This window comes from Brachyhypopomus gauderio, chromosome 10, assembly GCF_052324685.1.
Source record: "Brachyhypopomus gauderio isolate BG-103 chromosome 10, BGAUD_0.2, whole genome shotgun sequence".
Classification (NCBI taxonomy): Eukaryota; Metazoa; Chordata; class Actinopteri; order Gymnotiformes; family Hypopomidae; genus Brachyhypopomus; species Brachyhypopomus gauderio.
Window position 1 is genome coordinate 8,423,389 of NC_135220.1, and position 19,584 is coordinate 8,442,972.

The 19,584-nt window shown below is 43.0% G+C and overlaps 1 protein-coding gene across 4 annotated transcripts in view; it reads right to left on the reverse strand.

The window, feature by feature from the left end:
* LOC143525367 (leucine-rich repeat transmembrane neuronal protein 4-like) overlaps nt 1-19,584 on the reverse strand; it is a 77,729-nt gene that overhangs the window by 43,415 nt on the left and 14,730 nt on the right. The window contains exons 2-3 of one of the 4 annotated variants that reach the window (XR_013133626.1): nt 5,005-6,694; nt 885-1,050 (exon numbers count right to left, since the gene is read on the reverse strand). Coding sequence is in view for 2 of the 4 variants with exons in the window: in XM_077019214.1 (XP_076875329.1) it covers nt 5,073-6,694 (1,622 nt within the window). In the remaining 2 variants the exon portion in view is untranslated. Of the gene's footprint in view, nt 1-884; nt 1,051-5,004; nt 6,695-19,584 lie in introns of those variants that run through there. The other 3 variants (XM_077019215.1, XR_013133625.1, XM_077019214.1) reach the window with 3 other exon arrangements.

Sequence of the window (19,584 nt, forward strand, 5' to 3'; positions counted from 1 at the left end):
GTCTCCATTAAACAGCTTTATACCTATAGGTCAAGCAGCTCTTGACCTATAACAGAGCATTAGTGGGTTCTGTGAGTGCCATGCACCATGGTGAATAATGCAGACATGCCTCCAGAAAGCATTAAATTATCTGCATTAAATTATCTGTTTTGTCATTTTCAATGCTATTCTTGATCTTTAAAAATACATGGCAACATGCATTTTCCATGAAACCATGCAGTGGACTGTCAAGAGCCAATAAGAATACTGTCACATTACAGCCCATTACAACCCCCACTCCCTTTGAAATCCTCATCACGGAGATGACTCCGAAACCCCCCAAGAACGAGTTTGAGAAAGAGGAGTCTGAAGAGGAGGAAAGCTCCCCTCCGTTAGTATACTCGGTCCCCACAGAGTATTACAGCGAGGGTGAAGAAGAGGTTAGCCCTCCTCCATCCCTATACTCGATCCCTACCGAGTACTATGGTGAGAATGTGAGCCCCGCTCCATCTGAATGCTCCACCCCTACGTTATACTATGGGGTGACGTGAGTCCCCCTCCATCCGGGTACTCAGACCTCATGGAGTGTGATGGAGAGGAGGGCAGTCTGCCTCCATCTGAGTACTCAGAGGGCGAATCCTACACTGAGGGGGAGGAGAGCCCACCCCCATCAGAATACTCTGTGAGGAAGAAGAGAGTTTCGAAGGAGGGCATTCATCTTTCCTGTTCCGAGGTGAGTGACATGGACTGCTCCCGGTACTACATGCCAGAGGAGCCAATGAGGTGCAGCTCGGCGACTCGGAGGGAGAGATGGAGGTGGAGGAACCAGCACATGCGACCAGACCAGAGGAGCGACCACTGAGGGGAGTTCTTGGAGGGAGGAGAGCGAGTGTCGGCAGGCGTACCCTGTGGCTCGCCCCCCCCAATGGCTTCCAGAGAGACTGGTCACGTGCCCACCCAGAGGGCTGCAGGGACATCCGCCAGCAGCAGAGGATTTGTGGCAAGGGCAGGAAGAGAACCACCAACTGCAGCGCTGCAGCCCAGGCAGGGTTTTCTCCCCTGGCAGCCCTCCTGCAAGCACAAAGCCTGTTACCGTTTCAATGTTTACCTGTGCCTGTGTCTGTCCCAGTGTTTCTTCCTAGTCCCCTTCTCCCTTTTGTGCCCATGGTAATAAATGTGCCTGTCTGCGTTTTTGTAAATGTACCGTTATGCTTGTCTAACGTCTTTTCCCTTGTCTTCCCAGGGAGGGTGTTCTAGGCTGTTCGTGGTGGATTCTCGACGGGGCGCATCCCTCCCGCATCACCAGCGGCTCCGAACTTGTCCATTGGTGTGGTCTTGTGTGTGTGTGTTCACCCGTATCATTAGTCTATGTTTCACGCGGTGCTCGTTAGTTGAAATGTATAAAGTGTGTGTGTGTTTAACGTGCTTGTCTTTGAGTCATTCACGTATCGTGTGTGTTATGTTCTACGTGTGCTGTCTAAGTGTAAAAGTGTATATGTTCGTTCTGTGCCGCCTCAATTCTTGACACACACTCAGCGTCACAAATACATATAAAACATCCACTATGTGTCAGGGCTGGCTCAGATGCTCTATGGTTGAGTATTACTTTTCACGCGTCATATTTTCCACATTGTTTTTTGTTTCTCTTTACTCTGTGCCCTCACGGTTTTGTTTTTTTTTTTGTTTACGCGTTGTCTTGTTTTGCTTGTTCTGAGTCACTGTGTGCTTTCTCTCTCTCGCTAGTACTTTTGACATGTGTCAAACGTATTGCTCTTGCGAGCCGGCACTTGGGTCTATCCCGTTCTGTTTTATTTCACGTGGTGTGTATGTTCCCGTGTTCAGCGCGTTACACTATGTCCATCAATGAGCGCCAACATATTACTGTGTAAACTTTTTACACAGCACTGTATAATAGTGGTACTAAAAATAATCTCACTTGAACATTAGTTAAACTGGTAATTGTAACTTTAATAACAAATTTAACTGCTTGCTATCACATAAAATACATATTTGATTACAAAACTAACCAAACATGTTTACATTCATATAGCCTCAAAGTTTTTGTTTGTTTGTTTTTTATGCACTGCATTTTACAATTTGTATTGATTTATATTGTTTGCTGTAAATTTTTACTGGGATTACATATACACTACATACTTGGTTAGTGTTTGGTAAGTATTTGGTACATATTTGGTTAGTGTAGGCTTTATACAGGTTTTGTTTCCTCACTGCACCCATATACTGAAAACATCATCTCCACCCCTGACCTTGACCTGTGTCTACATGACTTTATACACTGCAGTGCAATAACATGATTGGCCAATATCATAATTACTTGAATAAGTGTACATGTTTCTTATCATATAGAAGGGCAGTGAAAAAGCAATATGGGTTAAAATAAGGATTTTTTGGTCTTCATGCAGCCCTGCACAAGTTCGCAGTAAGCAAGATAAGAATGAATAAGACTTTCAATGATGGTAGAATAAGTAAATTAGCTATTAAGGTCAAATATCAGTATTTGGTAACTGACAACGAGCAGTGTGTTGTCACTCCCACTTTTTCACTCTCATTGTCCACTAACAATGATAAAAATGTAGGTTAAAACAGGTGCCAAATCCAGAAATAATGTTAGTATTGTAAAACTCTCCATTATTTCAGTAATGTGCCATTGTTTTTCTCCAGCAGTTCAGTGTAGCAGTGTAGAGCACTGAAATATCACATTAATTAAGGGAAGGCGGTTTCAAACACTGAACTGGCTTTAACCTACTTATTTTATGTTACTAGTACTTATTTTTTAACTCTTCATCATCCCTCCAACTGCTGGAAATGGAACCTCTGAAATGCAAATCCAGGGTCTACAGTAATCAGCATATTTCTTTGCCATACTTACATACCTGCGCCTGACCTGCACCTGTCCTGAACCTAGGCACAATCATGTGTCTGCATGCACACAGCTCCTATGTTCTCAGCAGGCTCAGCAGGCACACTCGCCGCCTTCAGCACTTAAATGACAGACAGCACTGGGCACAGCAGTGCCACATTTTCATCTGCCTAACAGATGCTCTCTACTTTATTATTAAAATCTTCAGATAGAAACTGTGGAGAAAGGGAAAATATAATGAACTGGTTTGCGATGGTAACTTTGAAACCTTTGCCACACACAAGTGCTATTAGCAGATTTTCTTGGGTAATAGAATTTTCCCCCATAATATGGTGATTTTACATCTAAGAAATGAAGTTTGTTAAGGAAGTATTAGGAGTTATGTCTCATCCACAGTCAGCTTTTGTGAGATTATTCCTATGCCTTATTAATATGTTTCAGTACCTATTTCAAGTAATACAAGGCCCTCTAAATATAATGGATCTCCATAGACTGGAGCTACGAGGGGACGACAGAGTGTCAGTGAGTTAGTCATGCAGCAATTGCTCTTGACATACACACATTCCTCTTGGTGGTCAAAGCAATTGAATAGTATTTAATTAATGAGCAGCTTGGAGAAAATAGGGACTTTATGATTAATATTTAAAATAGTTCAGTAAAATAGTAGGAAAATAAAACATTAGGCAGCAAAAATAATTAACAAGCATTAGTAATTATAAAAGAATACAACATTTCTTCATGCACTGAAAGGTATAATGTTCACGCACAGATTTCACCAAGCGCAGGGTTAAATTCTGCCAGAAGGACATTTCATTGTTCTTTTTTGTTACTTATACCTACTTCTATTATCTCATTAAATTGCCCCAGTGGTCTTCATTATCCAGTCGAAACATTTACAGTTTAACAGCTTTCCTTTCCATTGCGCATTTGATTCTCTTCACTTAAATAAACACATTGAGCTTTTTAGCTCCCATAAATTGCAGAGCAAAAACAATCTACTTGTGAGAAGACACAACATATGCATCTAAATCCCAGAATTAATATCTTGGCACAAAATGTGACTTCAGCACATCAATAGCCAGATGCAAATCAAACCATTACTTTAGATTTTCTGAATGAAACTGACAATTACACTGCTATTTTGCAGAAAACTGTACTTTTCTTAGCCAGGAGGCTGCACCGAGCCATTTCATGAGGTTTTAATATAACCAATTACAAATCAGCATTCTTCAACCCTTATTCTGTGATGTTAACAGACATGGGCAAATTAAGTGACTCTTCTTAACAGCCTCTGTGTTAACTTAACCCTCATCATCTCTGTGTTAGCTTAACCCTCATCATCTCTGTTACAAACTCTTCACTGATGAAGGTGAAAAGTTTTCCTTTCATACTAGGTCATGACTTGTAAAACCGACACACAGTATACTGTGTAGCACCCTGCAAAAGAAGCTTAAAAAAATAAATACACCAGTTACTGGCTTAGGCTAAATGTAGTCCATCTCTCCTTTAAATATATCACATTATGGATGGGAAGGGAGAATCTTTCCTTTCATCTCCAATAAGTTTTTCCAATCAATACATCATTAGTCCCCTCTGAGATTTTAATAATGATCCATTTTTAGATTGACATTATTTCTTACTCCAATAAAAGCTAAAACTCAGTCTTAAACTACCAACAGGAATACTTGACTGATATTGATAAGGTGCAGGTGCATCAGTCATCACTAGCAATGGTGGCAACCATAATAATATAATATTTCAAGATAATATTTTCAATATTTCGCTTTATACGACTGATTAAGCGTTCGATAGAGTATCTATGTGTTTGATTGGGTGTCTGGGTTTAAAGTGTTAAATTACTCATTGCTGTAAAACAACAAATTAACAAACTGCAGTTCTTCATGAGTCCATAAGAGACACATAGCAAAATATGTTGGTCTGCCGTTTGCTGCAATTAACTGGTTAAGGCACCATTGACTCCTTTTTCTCAATCTCTCTCATTTTCAAATGCATAATACCCCAGTTTGAAAAGTTGAGGTTAAATATGTCTGACAGTGTCAAATCATTGTGTAACTGCAAAGGAGTCAATGGAGCTTTCTTTTACTCTACTGAGTAAAAATGGCATGCACAATGAAGTGTTTTACCTCTGCTGTCCAGAGCTGATTCATTTGCTTTCATTTGATTGATTTTAGGCTGCGTTTCACTGTCATACCTCACATTCCCTGGAGCCTGATATGGTACAGGTGCAAGTACTAGTCCCATTGGCCAACACATCCATAGCTTCTGGTGTGGCAGCAGGGTTGTAGCTCATGTAATATTCTTGCAGCTGTGAGCTCAGGTTCTGCTCGGGCTCAGGACTCTTTTTCCGACGCTTTCGTCCTACGACTGAACGCTGCTGCAGCAACCTGGTCGCACCAGGATACCGTCTGCAAGAGACATAGACCACTGTCAAAATAAGAGACGCTGAAAAAAAAAGTGCCACACCGCCCACTACAACCTTATGAAACGACAAATTCTCCTGTTCGGGGGACAGGGTCACAATCAGGCTGTGGGATGGCGGAGGCGTTTGCGGAGGGGTGCTTTGGGAGTCAATGTCAGAGAAGCTGGGAATGGTAGGGTGAGGAAGGGGTTGAGCTAGGCGTGGAGGGACAGGTGCTTTAGAGACAGGTGGAGGCAAGGGCGGAGGAGGGGTTGTGGAAGGCAAGGTTGGCTCAGGTTTACTTTCAGTCGTTGGCACCAGACTATGAGGAAGAACTGATGTTTGAGGGATTTCAAAATCTTCACAGTCTATGTTATTTCTTGTTGCCTCCAAAACCTTTTCCCCTTGAAGATGTTTGGGGCTGCTACAAATTATGCTTGTGTCCTTAGTTCCTCGGAAGTTCCTCAGCCACGCAACAAGAGAACAAATGCCTGGACCACAGTCCCACATGTTACCAGATAGGTTGATCGTAGTCAAGGAAATCCAAGCTGCCACAGTCTCATGAGACACATTTGCCAGTTTATTAGACTCCAAGTTAAGAACCTGAAGGTTTGGTAGGCACTGAAAAACCACTGGATCCAGACTCTGTATCTCATTACCAGAGATATCCAGTTTCTGCAGGGTATGCCAGATCCATGGGAGGCCTTGGTTAACAGCTCGGATACGATTCCACTGGAGATACAGCCCCCGTAGGTTTGTGAGGCGTGGAAAGAGAAAGAAGTTGATTCGAGAGAACTGATTATGCTCCAGATGCAGCTCCATAAGCCGAGATAAACCCAGAAATGTGGTACGCATGAGAACACGCAGTTGATTATATCCAAGGTCTAGAAATTCCAAACTCCTACACTCTATAAATGCCCGTAAAGGAATTGTTGTGAGTCCATTGGAGCGTAAATGGAGATTCTGGAGCTTTCGAAGGCCATGGAACTGACCAGGCTGTAGTTCCTGGAGTTTATTGTATGAGAGATCCAGACTGCGGAGGTTTGGCACTGCATGAAAAGTTGAGTTATGCAGTTGTGAAATCCTGTTGGTGCTCAGGATCAACTCCTTCAGCCGCCGTATGCCTTGGAAAGCCCGACTGTCCACAAAAGAAATTTGGTTGTGATCCAAGTACAGCCAGAGGAGCTGGTTAAGGTGAGCAAACTGATAGGGCAGCATCGAGTGCAGGTCATTGTTGCGCAGAGACAAGCCTTGGCAAGTCACTGAAATGTTCTCTGGGACATCCATGAAGGATGCAAAGTCACAGTGGACGATTTTACCCTCGCAGCGGCAGTTGTAGGGACAGGTTTTCTCTCCCGAGCAGGACAACAGGAGAGAGGTCATGAGGAGTAGGTGAAGGCATTCTAAACTTGAACCTGTGGAGAGAAAACAGCATGGTTAAAAGCTTGACATAGTCTCAAAATGAAAAAAACATGGCTAATGTATATAAACCATATATATATATATATATATATATATATATATATATATATATATATATATATATATATATATATATATGTGTGTGTGTGTGTGTGTGTGTGTGTGTGTGTGTGTGTGTGTGTGTGTGTGTGTGTGTGTGTGTGTAAAAAAAAAATTCTGTGAAACCAACCTGGGGTGCGTTTCCCGATAACGAACGATCTTAGAAACATATAAACAACTTTAGGAACGCCAAATTTACGAGTGTTTCCCAAAAGCCTTCTTAGTCTTCCCTTACTGTTGAGGAGGAGAAGGTACTGGGGATACTGGGCCCCACAGCTACTGAAAGGATACCAGGGGATTTGATACAGGAGTATATAGCTTCAGAGTGGATACCCACTGTCAGCTAGTACATGTCCACCATCATCCCTAGCCATCTGACACACTCCAGAATTGGCCCACATGAAAGAGTCACAAGTACTCCCAGGCCACTTGGCCACAATGTCCATAAAGAGGCCTTCGTGGTTGCATATTACTTGTATATTCAAAGCAGAGAAGCCTTTCTGGCAGATGTAGATTGGGCTCAAGAGTCGGGTATGGGGATAAGAGTGCCGTCCACTGCACCAACAACTCCAGCAATGTTTACAATTGCATGAAAACCAATTTTGGTTTCATGTAATGCATCCCTAGTCTTTCAAAATTGTATATATATTGCTGCATGGCAAAGCAATACTTTAGTAACAGCATGCACACATTTAGATATGTCAGCTTTGCTTAGTCCGTGGGCATCACCAACAGTCTGCAGAAACCCACCTGTGGCATACAATCGAAGGGCTGTCAGTAACTGCATCGTGGGGCTATGGGCAAAATTCTGCATTCAGACAAACTACATGGCTTTGTGGATTACGTTGTCTTCTTAAATTATGTCTTCTATTCAAAGCCTATACTCTTTGAAGTGCTGCAATGTTCATCACACAAGCACAATTGCTAGCCTTAATCAAAGGTCGGCCCTTCCATTAAGCAATATAGGCAAATGCTAGGGGCGCTGTCTGTCCATGGGGTGCTCGCGTGCATGCGTTTTCTTTAGGGTTCACACACATAGTGTGGGAAACCTATTGTAATTGTTAGGGTTCTTCTTCTTATTATTGTTTTTCTACGCATAAAACGCATACTTCAGCCTAGACCGTACAGCACAGAGACACCAAACTTTGCAGAAAGCTGTAGTCTCTTTGCAGGACCATGCTTAAGTACAGAGACCTAAATTGGCCTGATGGTGGCGCTATAGCGAAGTGTTTTGCGTTTTGGCCCATATCTCCCAAATCATAAGTCCTAGAAAGATTCATTGGCTGAAGCCAAACAGAAGGGTTCAAACATTATTAAACTCCGCCCACTTCAATTTTTTGCTAATTTGCACAATATGCCTTTTTTTGCCTACTAGTCCTTGGTTTTTCATCTGATTACCATAATCTTGGTGTCAAAATATTCAGAAGAATCTCTTTATCAATACTTATTAACAAAATTGTGACATTTGCATACAGTCTGGTTGTCACATCAATCAATAGCTCTGAGGCGGGGCCTAATTTACTTCAGTAGCTGGTCTGGTCTGGTTTGTTCTGTTTGTCTTCCGTGTTTTTAGTTCTCATATCTCTTTACTAGTTTATGTAGTTCCTTGTTAGTTGTGTTTTCCTTCACATCTTGTTCCCCTACCTTGTTCTCTATTTTATGTTTTCTTCACTTGTATATTTCTCACCGTCATTCTGTTCCCCTTAGTAGTTAGGTTCTGTTGTAGCCTTCATCTTTCGCTTCTAAGTTAAGGTATACATTCTCTGTGCATTCTAGTCTTCTTGCTTTCTAGTCATTCAGTTTATCAGTCCTGTTTGTGTTATGGTTGTATCATGCTTTAGTATTGTTCGTCCGTCCATTATTGTAAGTAGAGTAGTCCTTCCTGTGGTGTGTCTTAAGTTTAATATTTCTTGTATTGTGTTTAAAGTGGTGTTTCATTTAGTGTGTTGCTTGGTTGCCGTGTTGTCTAGCTTATGTTTGATCTAGTGTATATTCTCCTGTCCTTAGTTGTTCTCTCTTGTTTCTTTTGGTCTTTGTTTTTTTGCGTCACACCCGCCCCCCTTGATTCATTACAGTTTCTTTAATACTAATACAATCAACCCAATGATTGATGATGCAGAGGGCACCACATTGGTCAGGGCCGGCTCTGCTTATATGTGCTACTGATTAATCAACCAATTTTAAACAAGTTAAAACAAGCTTAACAGGCAAACTTGTAGCCATTTCTTTGCAAAGAGTACATTAATTGTGAAAGTCTGAAACGCTATTAACTGCACGATGATGCAGGGAACATATCAGCTAATGCAAAATAATTCAATAATTCTACAATTGTATTTCTGTATGTGATAAAAACATCTGACAAACACACATAAAAACCAGAGAGCAGCAGATCATGTGAAAATATAATATTTGTGTCATTCTCAAAACTTTTGGCCATGACTAGAACTTTTGTGGCTTGTCCACATGACTTTTGGCATACTGCAGTCGACTTTTCTTGTTCTTTGGAGTCAGCAAGGGGGTTTGGCTGGGAGTTCTAGCATGGAGGTCTTCGTTTTGCAGTGCGCACCTTATTGTCTGAGCTGAAACTTTGGTGCCCACATCTGACAGGTCTTTTTCCAGTTCCTTAGCAGTCACACGGGGACTTTTCTCCACATTACGCTTCAGGTAGGGCACAGCAGTCATAGTCATGATCTTCTTTCTGCCACAACCAGGTAGCATTTCCACTGTGCCCTTTAACTTGAACTTGGGAATGATACTTCCGATAGTGTCTCTTGGAATATTTAACAACTTCGCAATCTTTTTATATCCATTGCCATTCTTGTGAAGAGAAACAACCTCTTCTCGTGACTTCTGGGACCATTCTCTTGCCTTCACCATGCTTGTGAACACAGCAGTAGATGTCTAGAAGGAGCTGAGTATCACAGTCCTTTTAAATCTGCCTAATTGGTGCTTATTATGCTTGATTGCTGCTCGTTGACATCCACATGTGTTTTTATTACCTGATTGAACAGGCAGAGAGGGATCCAAATGCGGAAGAACACCGCTTTTATTGAAATGAGACGCTGGTACAGAAACAGGCAGGTGTATCACGAGCACTATGACTAGTAGCAACTGCGTTTTCTTGGCGTGGTCAGGACAGTCCAGGGTCATACCGAGGGAGCAGAAGTCAGGAGGTACAGAGGGACTAGGCAGGAGACAAGGTCGGGGACGTAAGCGAGGGTCGGAACACAGGAGAGCAGACAGGTAATAGAAAGGCTTGGTACGCGGCATGAGTTGGCAATACTTCGCGACTTGGAAGTGGAATGTGGGCGTTTAAGTAGAGATACAGGGGGTGTGGTGATGAGCGTCAGGTGAGGCTGGTTAGGTGGAGATCAGGTGGCATTCCTTACAGCAGCTTTACAAGTGCCGAGTCCTAGCCCCCAGTGAGCAAGCCAAGGGTGACAGTGGCAAGGAAATACTCCCTAGTTTCTTCAAAATAAAATATTAGGCTAATTATACACATAAACGCAAATGTAATGCCATGCTTAAAACCAGCGTGAGTGAAATTAGCAGCCTCCATCCTTTTTGAGGTAGAACTGCATGTGAGCTTTGAGTTAAGAAATACTTAGTGAGGTACAAATGGGTCCAAATATTCTTAAGTTACGAACGACTATAAGTTAGGGTGAAATACGGACGTTTGGTCACCCTATATAAGTACAACGTAAGTTATGAAGAGTTTCGGGAAACACTTGTGAATTTAAGAATATTTGTAAGTGCGATGTTACGAAGTACTTAGAGTTATACTAACAGTAATCCGAGCGGACTGCTGCCCAGGCTAGTGAGGAGTAACAGATCTCGATAGGTCACAGTTCTCGGTGTAACACCTGTTTAACTTAACAAGTCAGTAAGCGATTGGCTAAGGCAGTGGTTCCCAAAGTGGGGAGCGCGCCCCCTAGGTGGGGTGCGGAGCTATTGCAGGGGGGGCGTGGAGCTTGGAAGTAAAACATGTGCACATACAGTGGGGAAAATAAGTATTTAGTCAGTCACCAATTGTGCAAGTTCTCCCAATTAAAAAGATGAGAGAGGCCTGTAATTGACATCATCAACTATGAGAGACAAAATGAAAAAAAATTGAGAAAATCATTTTGTCTGACTTTTAAAGAATTTATTTGCAAATAATGGTGGAGAATAAGTATTTGGTCACCTACAAACAAGCAAGATTTCTGGCTGTCACAGACCTGTAACTTCTTTTTTAAGAGGCTCCTCTTTCCCCCACTCATTACCTGTATTAATGGCACCTATTTGAAGTCGTTAACAGTATAAAAGACACCTGCCCACAACCTCAAACAGTCACACTCCAAACTCCACTATGGTGAAGACGAAAGAGCTGTCGGAGGACACCAGAAACCGAATTGTAGGCTGGGAAGACTGAATCTGCAATAGGCAAGCAGCTTGGTGTGAAGAAATCTACTGTGAGAGCAATAATCAGAAAATGGAAGACCTACAAGACCACTACTAATCTCCCTCGATCTGGGGCTCCACGCAAGATCTCAGCCCGTGGGGTCAAAATGATCACAAGAACGGTGAGGAAAAATCTCAGAACCACAAGGGGGGATCTAGTGAATGACCTGCAGAAAGCTGGGACCAACGTTACAAAGGCTACCATCAGCAACACACTACGACGCCACGGACTCAGATCTTGCAGTGCCAGACGTGTCCCCCTGCTTAAGCCAGGCACGTCTGAAGTTTGCTAGAGAGCATTTGGATGTTCCAGAAGAGTATTGGGAGAATGTCATATGGTCAGATGAAACCAAAGTAGAACTATTTGGTAAAAACACAACTCGTCGTGTTTGGAGGACAGTGAATGCTGAGTTGCATCCAAAGAACACCATACCAACTGTCAAGCATGGGGGTGGCAACATCATGCTTTGGGGCTGTTTCTCTGCAAAGGGACCAGGACGACTGGTCCGTGTACATGAAAGAATGAATGGGGCCATGTATTGTGAGATTTTGGGTGCAAACCTCCTTCCATCAGCAAGGGCAATGAAGATGAAACGTGAGGAGATCTGCATGGAGGAATGGGCCAACATACCAGCAACAGTGTGTGCCAACCTTGTGAAGACTTACAGAAAACGTTTGACCTCTGTCATTGCCAACAGAGGATATACAACAAAGTATTGAGATGAACTTTTGTTATTGACCAAATACTTATTTTCCACCATTATTTGTAAATAAATTCTTTAAAAGTCAGACAAAATGATTTTCGCAATTTTTTTTCACATTTTGTCTCTCATAGTTGAGGTCTACCTATGATGTCAATTACCGGCCTCTCTCATCTTTTTAAGTGGGAGAACTTGCACAATTGGTGACTGACTAAATACTTATTTTCCCCACTGTATGTCAATATTAGGGATGCACCGATTCCGATATTAATATCTGAAAAAATTCTAGATTGGGTATCGGTGACAAAGTGACCGATTCATAAAAACAGATCTATTCAGTCTAATTCTATGCTTGTAACGCTTTTCGGAGTTAGTTCAACCTTAAATATCCACTCTGTCCCGGATAGAAGTGAACTTGGACAGTTAACAGATGAGTGAAACACTAAGCACGCAGAGGAGAGGTGAATCACTGACTCGTACTCGCGCTGGTGCTATTCCACTTAGTCCGTTTTTTTGCTGGTTGACCAAAATAAACCTGGGTCCAGCACTACTTGACTGTTCATACATGAACTGGTGAGTTGTCCAAAGCTCATTGAATGCGTTACTTACAGAAATAAAATAAAGAGCAGTGGTCTGAGTCGTTCTATGGCAGAAAGCTAAAAAAACATCAATATTCCATACGCGCGCTCAACTCGCTCCCTTAAAGAGACAGTATACATATTTCTGGCCGTTACATGCTTTGTGCTCTGCGTGATGTCTGCGCTAGCAAACTAGCCGCATAGGTATTGTTGTTTCTCTTATTTCATCTCCTTATTTATTTTAAATGATATTTAGAATTCTTGAACCATTTCAAAGGTTTCTTGCAGTTTATTTTTTTCATGTTTGACCAAAGTTGTGAACCTGTTGTTTTTGTCTGTTTCAGGTTCTTTGGTATTATTTTACATTCAATGTTATATTCATAATTGCACTGACTGAACATGTTTTTATGTGTGTTTAAGTGTGCTATAGTGGTGAAGAGTTTTCAATAAACTTGTAATTCAGTATGTCTGTGTTTAAATAAAATGTTTTAAGTCGATTCAGCACTGTACTCTATCAAACCCACTGTACTCTATCAGGGGTGGGTTTCCCGAAACGTTCGTAGCGCTAAGTACTTCATAACCTCGTATGAAACGTATGAGGTTAAGAAGTACTTAGCGCTAAGAACTTTTCGGGAAACTCACCCCAGATCGGTATCGGATCAGTATCGGCCGATACTAAGTCTCAGATATCTGAATGGGTATCAGAAGTGAAAAACGTGAATCGGTGTATCCCTAGTCAATATGGGGGGGGGCTCAAAAATATTCTCATCTACTAAAGGGGGGCACGGCAGAAAAAGTTTGGGAACCACTGGGCTAAGGCAGTGTTATGGTAGCCAATCAGAGCCAGTGTTGTTACATGCGTCCCGAAGCACTCCAGTGACACACTACACAAACGGAGAAGAGGCCAAAATGGCGAGTCAGGAGCAAGCCGAAGAAAAATTTGCGTTTTGAAGGTGGTGATATAAACATTATTTAAGAAAATACTTGAAGTTCTTGAATGTCTACCAGACTGGGTATTTGATTTATTTAATTAAGAATAGAGGTTTTATTGTTAAGTTTACTGCTGTTGTGAACAAACCAGTTGTCTCAGGTTGAAAGAATTTAATTTGATAGATCTAAATGCACTTTATATAGTGTAACTTTACTTTTTTTTTTTTTTTTACAAAGATTTTATCCTGCATTGGTCTGTGGATGTGCAATAAAGATCAAAAGTTAAACACCTTTCTGATCTAATCATTTCAACTGACTGAAAACTGCTTAAGGAAGCTTCCATGTAAGCACATGTGCGATTTCTTGTGGTAGTCTTTGTAATTCTTCTTCTTATTTCGGCAATTCCCATTTAGGGGTCGCCACAGCGGATCAAACTCCTCCATCTGGCCCTGTCCTGAGTGTCCTCCACTGACACACCAGCCACTCTCATATCCTCTACCGCTGCATTCATAAACCTCCTCTTAGGCCTACCTCTCCCCCTCTTGCCTGGAGGTTCCATCCTCAAGACCCTCCTACCAATATACCTCTCCTCCCTCCTCTGTACATGTCCAAACCATCTCAATCTCGCTTCTCTAACTTTATCTCCAAAACATGCTACATGTGCTGATCCTCTAATAAACTCATTACTGATCCTATCCTTCCTCCACTCCAAATGAGAATATCAACATCTTCATCTCAGACACCTCCATCTCCCTCACCTGTCTCTTTGTCAGTGCCACCGTCTCCAGTCCATACAACATAGCAGGTCTCACTACTGTCCTATAGATCTTTCCTTTCATTCTAGCCGACACCCTTCTATCACAGATCACCCCAGACACTTTATGCCCTCCACACCACCCTGCCTGCACTCTCTTCTTTACCTCTCTTTCACTTCCTCCGTTACTCTGTACCCTCAACCCTAAGTAGGTAAACTCGTCAAACTTCACCAAATCAACTCCTTGTAACTGGACCTGTCCACCGTCTGCCCTCTCATTCACACACATGTACTCTGTTTTACTCCTGCTCACTTTCATTCCCCTGCTCTCCAAAGCACATCTCCATCTTTCCAAGCTCACCTGCACCTGCTCCCTACGCTCACTACAGATCACAATGTCATCAGCAAACATCATAGTTCAAGGGGACTCCTGCCTAACCTCGTCTGTCAGTCTGTCCATGACAGTTGCGAACAGGAAGGGACTCTGGGCTGATCCCTGATGTAGTCCTACCCCAACTTTAAACCCATCTGTCATTTCTACCGCACATCTCACTGCTGTTACACTGTTCTCATAAATATCCTGCACTACCCTCACATACTTTTCTGCTACTCCTGACTTCCTCATACAATACCACAGCACCTGTCTCGGTACTGTATCATAATCTTTCTCTAAATCAACAAACACACAATGTAACTCATCCTGTCCTACCCTATACTTCTCCATTAACACTCTCAAAGCAAACATAGTATCTGTGGTGCACTTAGCCGGCATGAAACCATACTGCTGCTCACAGATCTCTACCTCTCCTCTAAGCCTAGCTTCCACTACTCTTTCCCAGATTTTCAGGCTGTGACTGATCAACTTTATTTCCCTGTAATTACTACAGCTCTGAACATCGCCCTTATTCTTGAAAATCGGCACCATTATGCTTTGTCTCCACTCCTCAGGCATCTTCTGACCTTCCAAGATTCTGTTAAATAACCCAGTCAAGAACTCCACTGCTGTCTCTCCCAAACATTTCCATGCCTCCACTGGAATATCATCCGGTCCAACTGCCTTACCACACTTCATTCTCCGAATGAAGCAGCCCTTACTTTCTCCTTGCTCACCTGAGGCACTTCCTGATTACAACCTCTACCTCTTCTAACCTTCTTTCCCTTTCATTCTCTTGATTCATCAGTTCCTCAAAATACTCCTTCCACTTTCCCAAGACACTCTCCTCACCAGACAACACATTTCCATCTTTATCCTTTATCATCCTGCCCATCACGGTTTCTCTGTCTGATCAATCTGTACAGATCCTTATCCCTTTCCTTAGTGTCCAACTTCTCATACAGCTTGCTATATGCCTTCTCTTTAGCTTCTGCCACTGCTCTCTTTGCCTTAAGACACATCTCTTTGTACCTCTGTATACTTTCTTCATCTTGCTGAAAATCCCAATTCTTTTTAGCCAACAACTTTCCTCTCAAACTTTCCTGAACTTCCTCATTCCACCACCACGACTCTTTGTCTATCTTCCTCTGTCCTGAGGTCTATCTTCCAATAGCTGCTCGGACTGCGGAGTCTCTTGCCATCTTGAAATGTAGGCCGAAGACTCACCTGTTTGTTGAGCAGATAGCACTTGATGTCTTTGTTCTTAAATTGTATGTCTATCTGTCTATGCTTATTTGTGCTTCTTGGTATAAGTTTAATTCCTGATTAAGTGAGCCTGTTTAATTGAAATACTAGGTAATGACATTGAATCCTGTAGTTTAGAAGTAGTCTGGGTCAAGGGTATCTTGAATTCTGGCCTATCTGTGCTACTGTCTAGGATGAATTCTGTGAACAGATGCAAACACTTTGATAGCTCTGGATAAGAGTATCTGGTCAACACCATAAATATAATTGTAAATGTAAATGTACTGATTTGTGCATTACTAATGTAGGTACCATGCTTAACCAGCAGGTGGCAGTACCACTGGCAACACATGGAACAAGCTTGCTTTGACGGAAGTAAGGGTGTGTCTAAAGTACGTGCTAACCAGGTGTTAAATACCCTGACCAGCCATCCATTCTCTCTCTCTCTGGTTTGACTGACACAGAGGTTAGACCTATTAAAGAGAGGCTCCACCATTTCTCTCTCTACGGTTTTCTTTATTGAGAGCATGCGAACTTTGGTACGACTAACAGCAAACAGCTGAAAGTCGTATTACTTCATTAACGAGCCCGAGTTACACCAACCAACCGATCCAACGTTACCGCGACAACAGATTGACCGAACTACTTTAATCAAGCTTGCTAACGCGGCCACATGGACTGAAACAAAGGCGATCAATTCCCTGTTAAACCGTGAACGAGACTCTCATTCCTGGACTCCATATCCAGAAGGACGATTCCCAGCACACCTGGACGACGTCGCTGTTTAGATAGTCTTCATCAAGATTTGTATATACAAAGTTCTCTTTGCTGTGCATGCAACCATCTTTTATTTATCTGATTAATGGACAACTTGTAATCTTCCCCATTCTCAGACAAACCACATTAATTTTTAGTTATTAAGCCAGCTCCATTACTCTTTGTTCTGACCACATTGGAATAAACCAGCTGAGCTCATTAACACAGTTGCGCTGCTCTGCTGTTTAAAGTCGGCGCCATTTTTGTTGCTTTGTTCTCTATTCACGCTATTTTCCATGACAACGCTGGGCAGGGCCATCTTGGTTGACTTTGTGTTGGAACTTCCGGTGCTACGGATACGCTGATACCGATTACAAGCAAAACGACAAAAACACAAAATGACTAGCATAATATGTTCAGTTAGAGCAGAGGTGGCCAACCCGTCAGAGACCAAGAGCCACAAGAGGGGGGATGGCGAGTGTAAATTATTAGCGGGGGGGATGTAAAATGGACACAAATTAAGTATTAAGTAAAAAAACAAGCACAAACTTCGATATAAACATAAGTCGTGATATGCTTCAGGACTTTGTCACGTTTGGAGCACACTACGAGCTCTGTTATGTACACAACTGTTGTTTTCTAGGTAAAAAGTGGATAAACTCCGTTATCAACACTCGTTACAACGCCACTGACCTGCGCTCACTTTTAGGAAGAAAATAACAGACAGTGTCAGTAGTTTTTAAACCTCCCTCAGTCGTGTGTGCGGTGCCTTTGCTGAACCTCGTATGTGGTTTATTACAAACGTGTGACAGAAGAACCGCGTCTCACCAACGAGACTCAAATCACAATCACAATATCACAGATACTTCATACCGCTAGTCTCCAGTTTTCCACTACGCCAGTTTTAAAAGTATTAGTGGCTCGCTGGGCTTGTAAACAAACCGCACAGCATGAAGATGTAGCAGTGCTTGACCAATAGTGTTACGAACACAGCTCGAAAAGATCTGAGTGTTGCGGGGCACCTTATAACTTATATCCACCGCCTTCCAAAGAAGAGGACCTGCGTCTAAGGCTGAAGGCGCTAAATTTAAAACATCCACCCAAACGTCCATACGTCTGCTCTTATCATTTTGTGGAGGGGAAACCAACACCAGATCATCCTTATCCCGAGAAATGGCTCGGTTATGAAGCTCCGATGAAGCAAACGCGTTGGGTGCTTGTGAGGCTATCAGATAAGTAACTATTTTATCAGTGGCCACATCTTTTCCTTGCATTCATTTTGTAATTTTAAGTAATTAAGTAAAGAAGTAAATAGACAAGAATGCCTATTTTATGAAAAAAATCATTAAAATGTAGTAGTGTACACTAATGCAAAAATAGCTGACCGGAAGTTCTAACACAAAGGCGGAAGAAACACACACTTGAAAGTGGGCGTGGCTGTCTCGGTGAGGCGGCCCCCTAACGGCCGCCTCTGTCCACAGCGGCTGTTGTTGTTTGGTGACGTCATGTGCGTCCCTCAGGTGGGCGGAGCCCATGATCCGTCTCACCTGAGGGTCGTTTGTTTGCCTATATATGTCTTGTCTTTGTACCAGTTGACCGCTAGTCATTATATCCTTAATTTGAATCTTTTGCACGGGTTTTGGTTTGCACACTTTCAGGGTTGCCAACTTTTGACGTTCGCTTGGAGTGAGATTTTAACCTGGAGCCGGTGGCGAGTGTATTTTGTTGAGCGGGGGGGGTGGCGAACGAAAGTTGTTGAGCGGTGGTGGCGAACGTAAAATGGACACAGATTCAGTGTTATATCGCCGGTGGATGGCGCCAGAGCTAGCGAACTAGTAACGTATTGAATCATATATGTGGATCTGAGGTAAATAAACTGGATATTTTTTTTCGGCGTGAGATATCGGAAGTGTGGCGTGAAAGCGTGTGAAAACGGTCAAATGCGTGTGTCTCACGCTCAATGCGTGAGAGTTGGCAACCCTGCACTTTCTATTAAACCATCCTTTTTCCCCTGAGACTTGGCGTGATCGCTTCCTTTTAGTTGCTCACCCCTGCCCGTCACAGAATGACCAGCCACCCTTCGGAAGCCGCCGAGTCTCTTTTTCTTTCTCCTTCGTTCGTGGTCATGTCTCGTGGTAAGTGTTTGTCTGCGTGGTGTTTTGTTTGAAGAGCTCCGCCGTGCTTTTGTGTTTTGTGTGTGTGTGTGTGTATGTGTAGCACGGCGAGGACCAGGGCAGTCTGCCCTGAGAAGGCTCATCGTGTTGGTTGTTTGTTGTGAGATTTCCGCCATGCGTTTGTTTATGTTTGGCACGGCGAGGACCAGGGTGTCTGCCTGGGGAAACTCTCTTGTGGTGTCTTGAGTGTGTATGGGTGAACGAGCGGAGGATCTGTGTGCGTGCTCGCCTGTTCCGTGTGTGTGACGCGATCACCGCTCGTCACTGTCGCCTCGCTCCCCGTGTGTCTTGTGTTTAATGTGGGGAGCGACTGCGACTCTGAGCGGCACGTCACTATTATGTGTATGTCGAGCGCGCATGTGTTTGTCCCGCTCGTTTACTGTCTGAGCACTATTTTGTTTGTCTAGTCTTTGCGTGTTCGTTGTCCTAGCGTGCTTGTGAAATGTTATTGTTGCTCGTAATTCCACGCATGCTCCTCCCCTTAACTGTGTGTTTGGGGGGGGGGGCTGTGGTCCCGTGCCACGGGATATGGCACGGAGGGCGTCTGAGGCGCGTTTGTGTTTTGTGTTTGTATATATGTGTGTGTGTGTTTTCTGTTCAGGTGCTTCTGCTTGACAGTGTTCCTGGACCTTGTGGGGATCTCCACCTGGCAGGTGCCCCCTTGTGATGTGGGGTGACCGGAGCCCGGTCATAAAGAGCCCCTCTCTAGAGGGCTGGGGCCCCCGGATGTTAGGGGACCATGGAGCCTGTCATCCGTCTCACCTGAGGGTCGTTTGTTTGCCTATATATGTCTTGTCTTTGTACCAGTTGACCGCTGGTCATTATATCCTTAA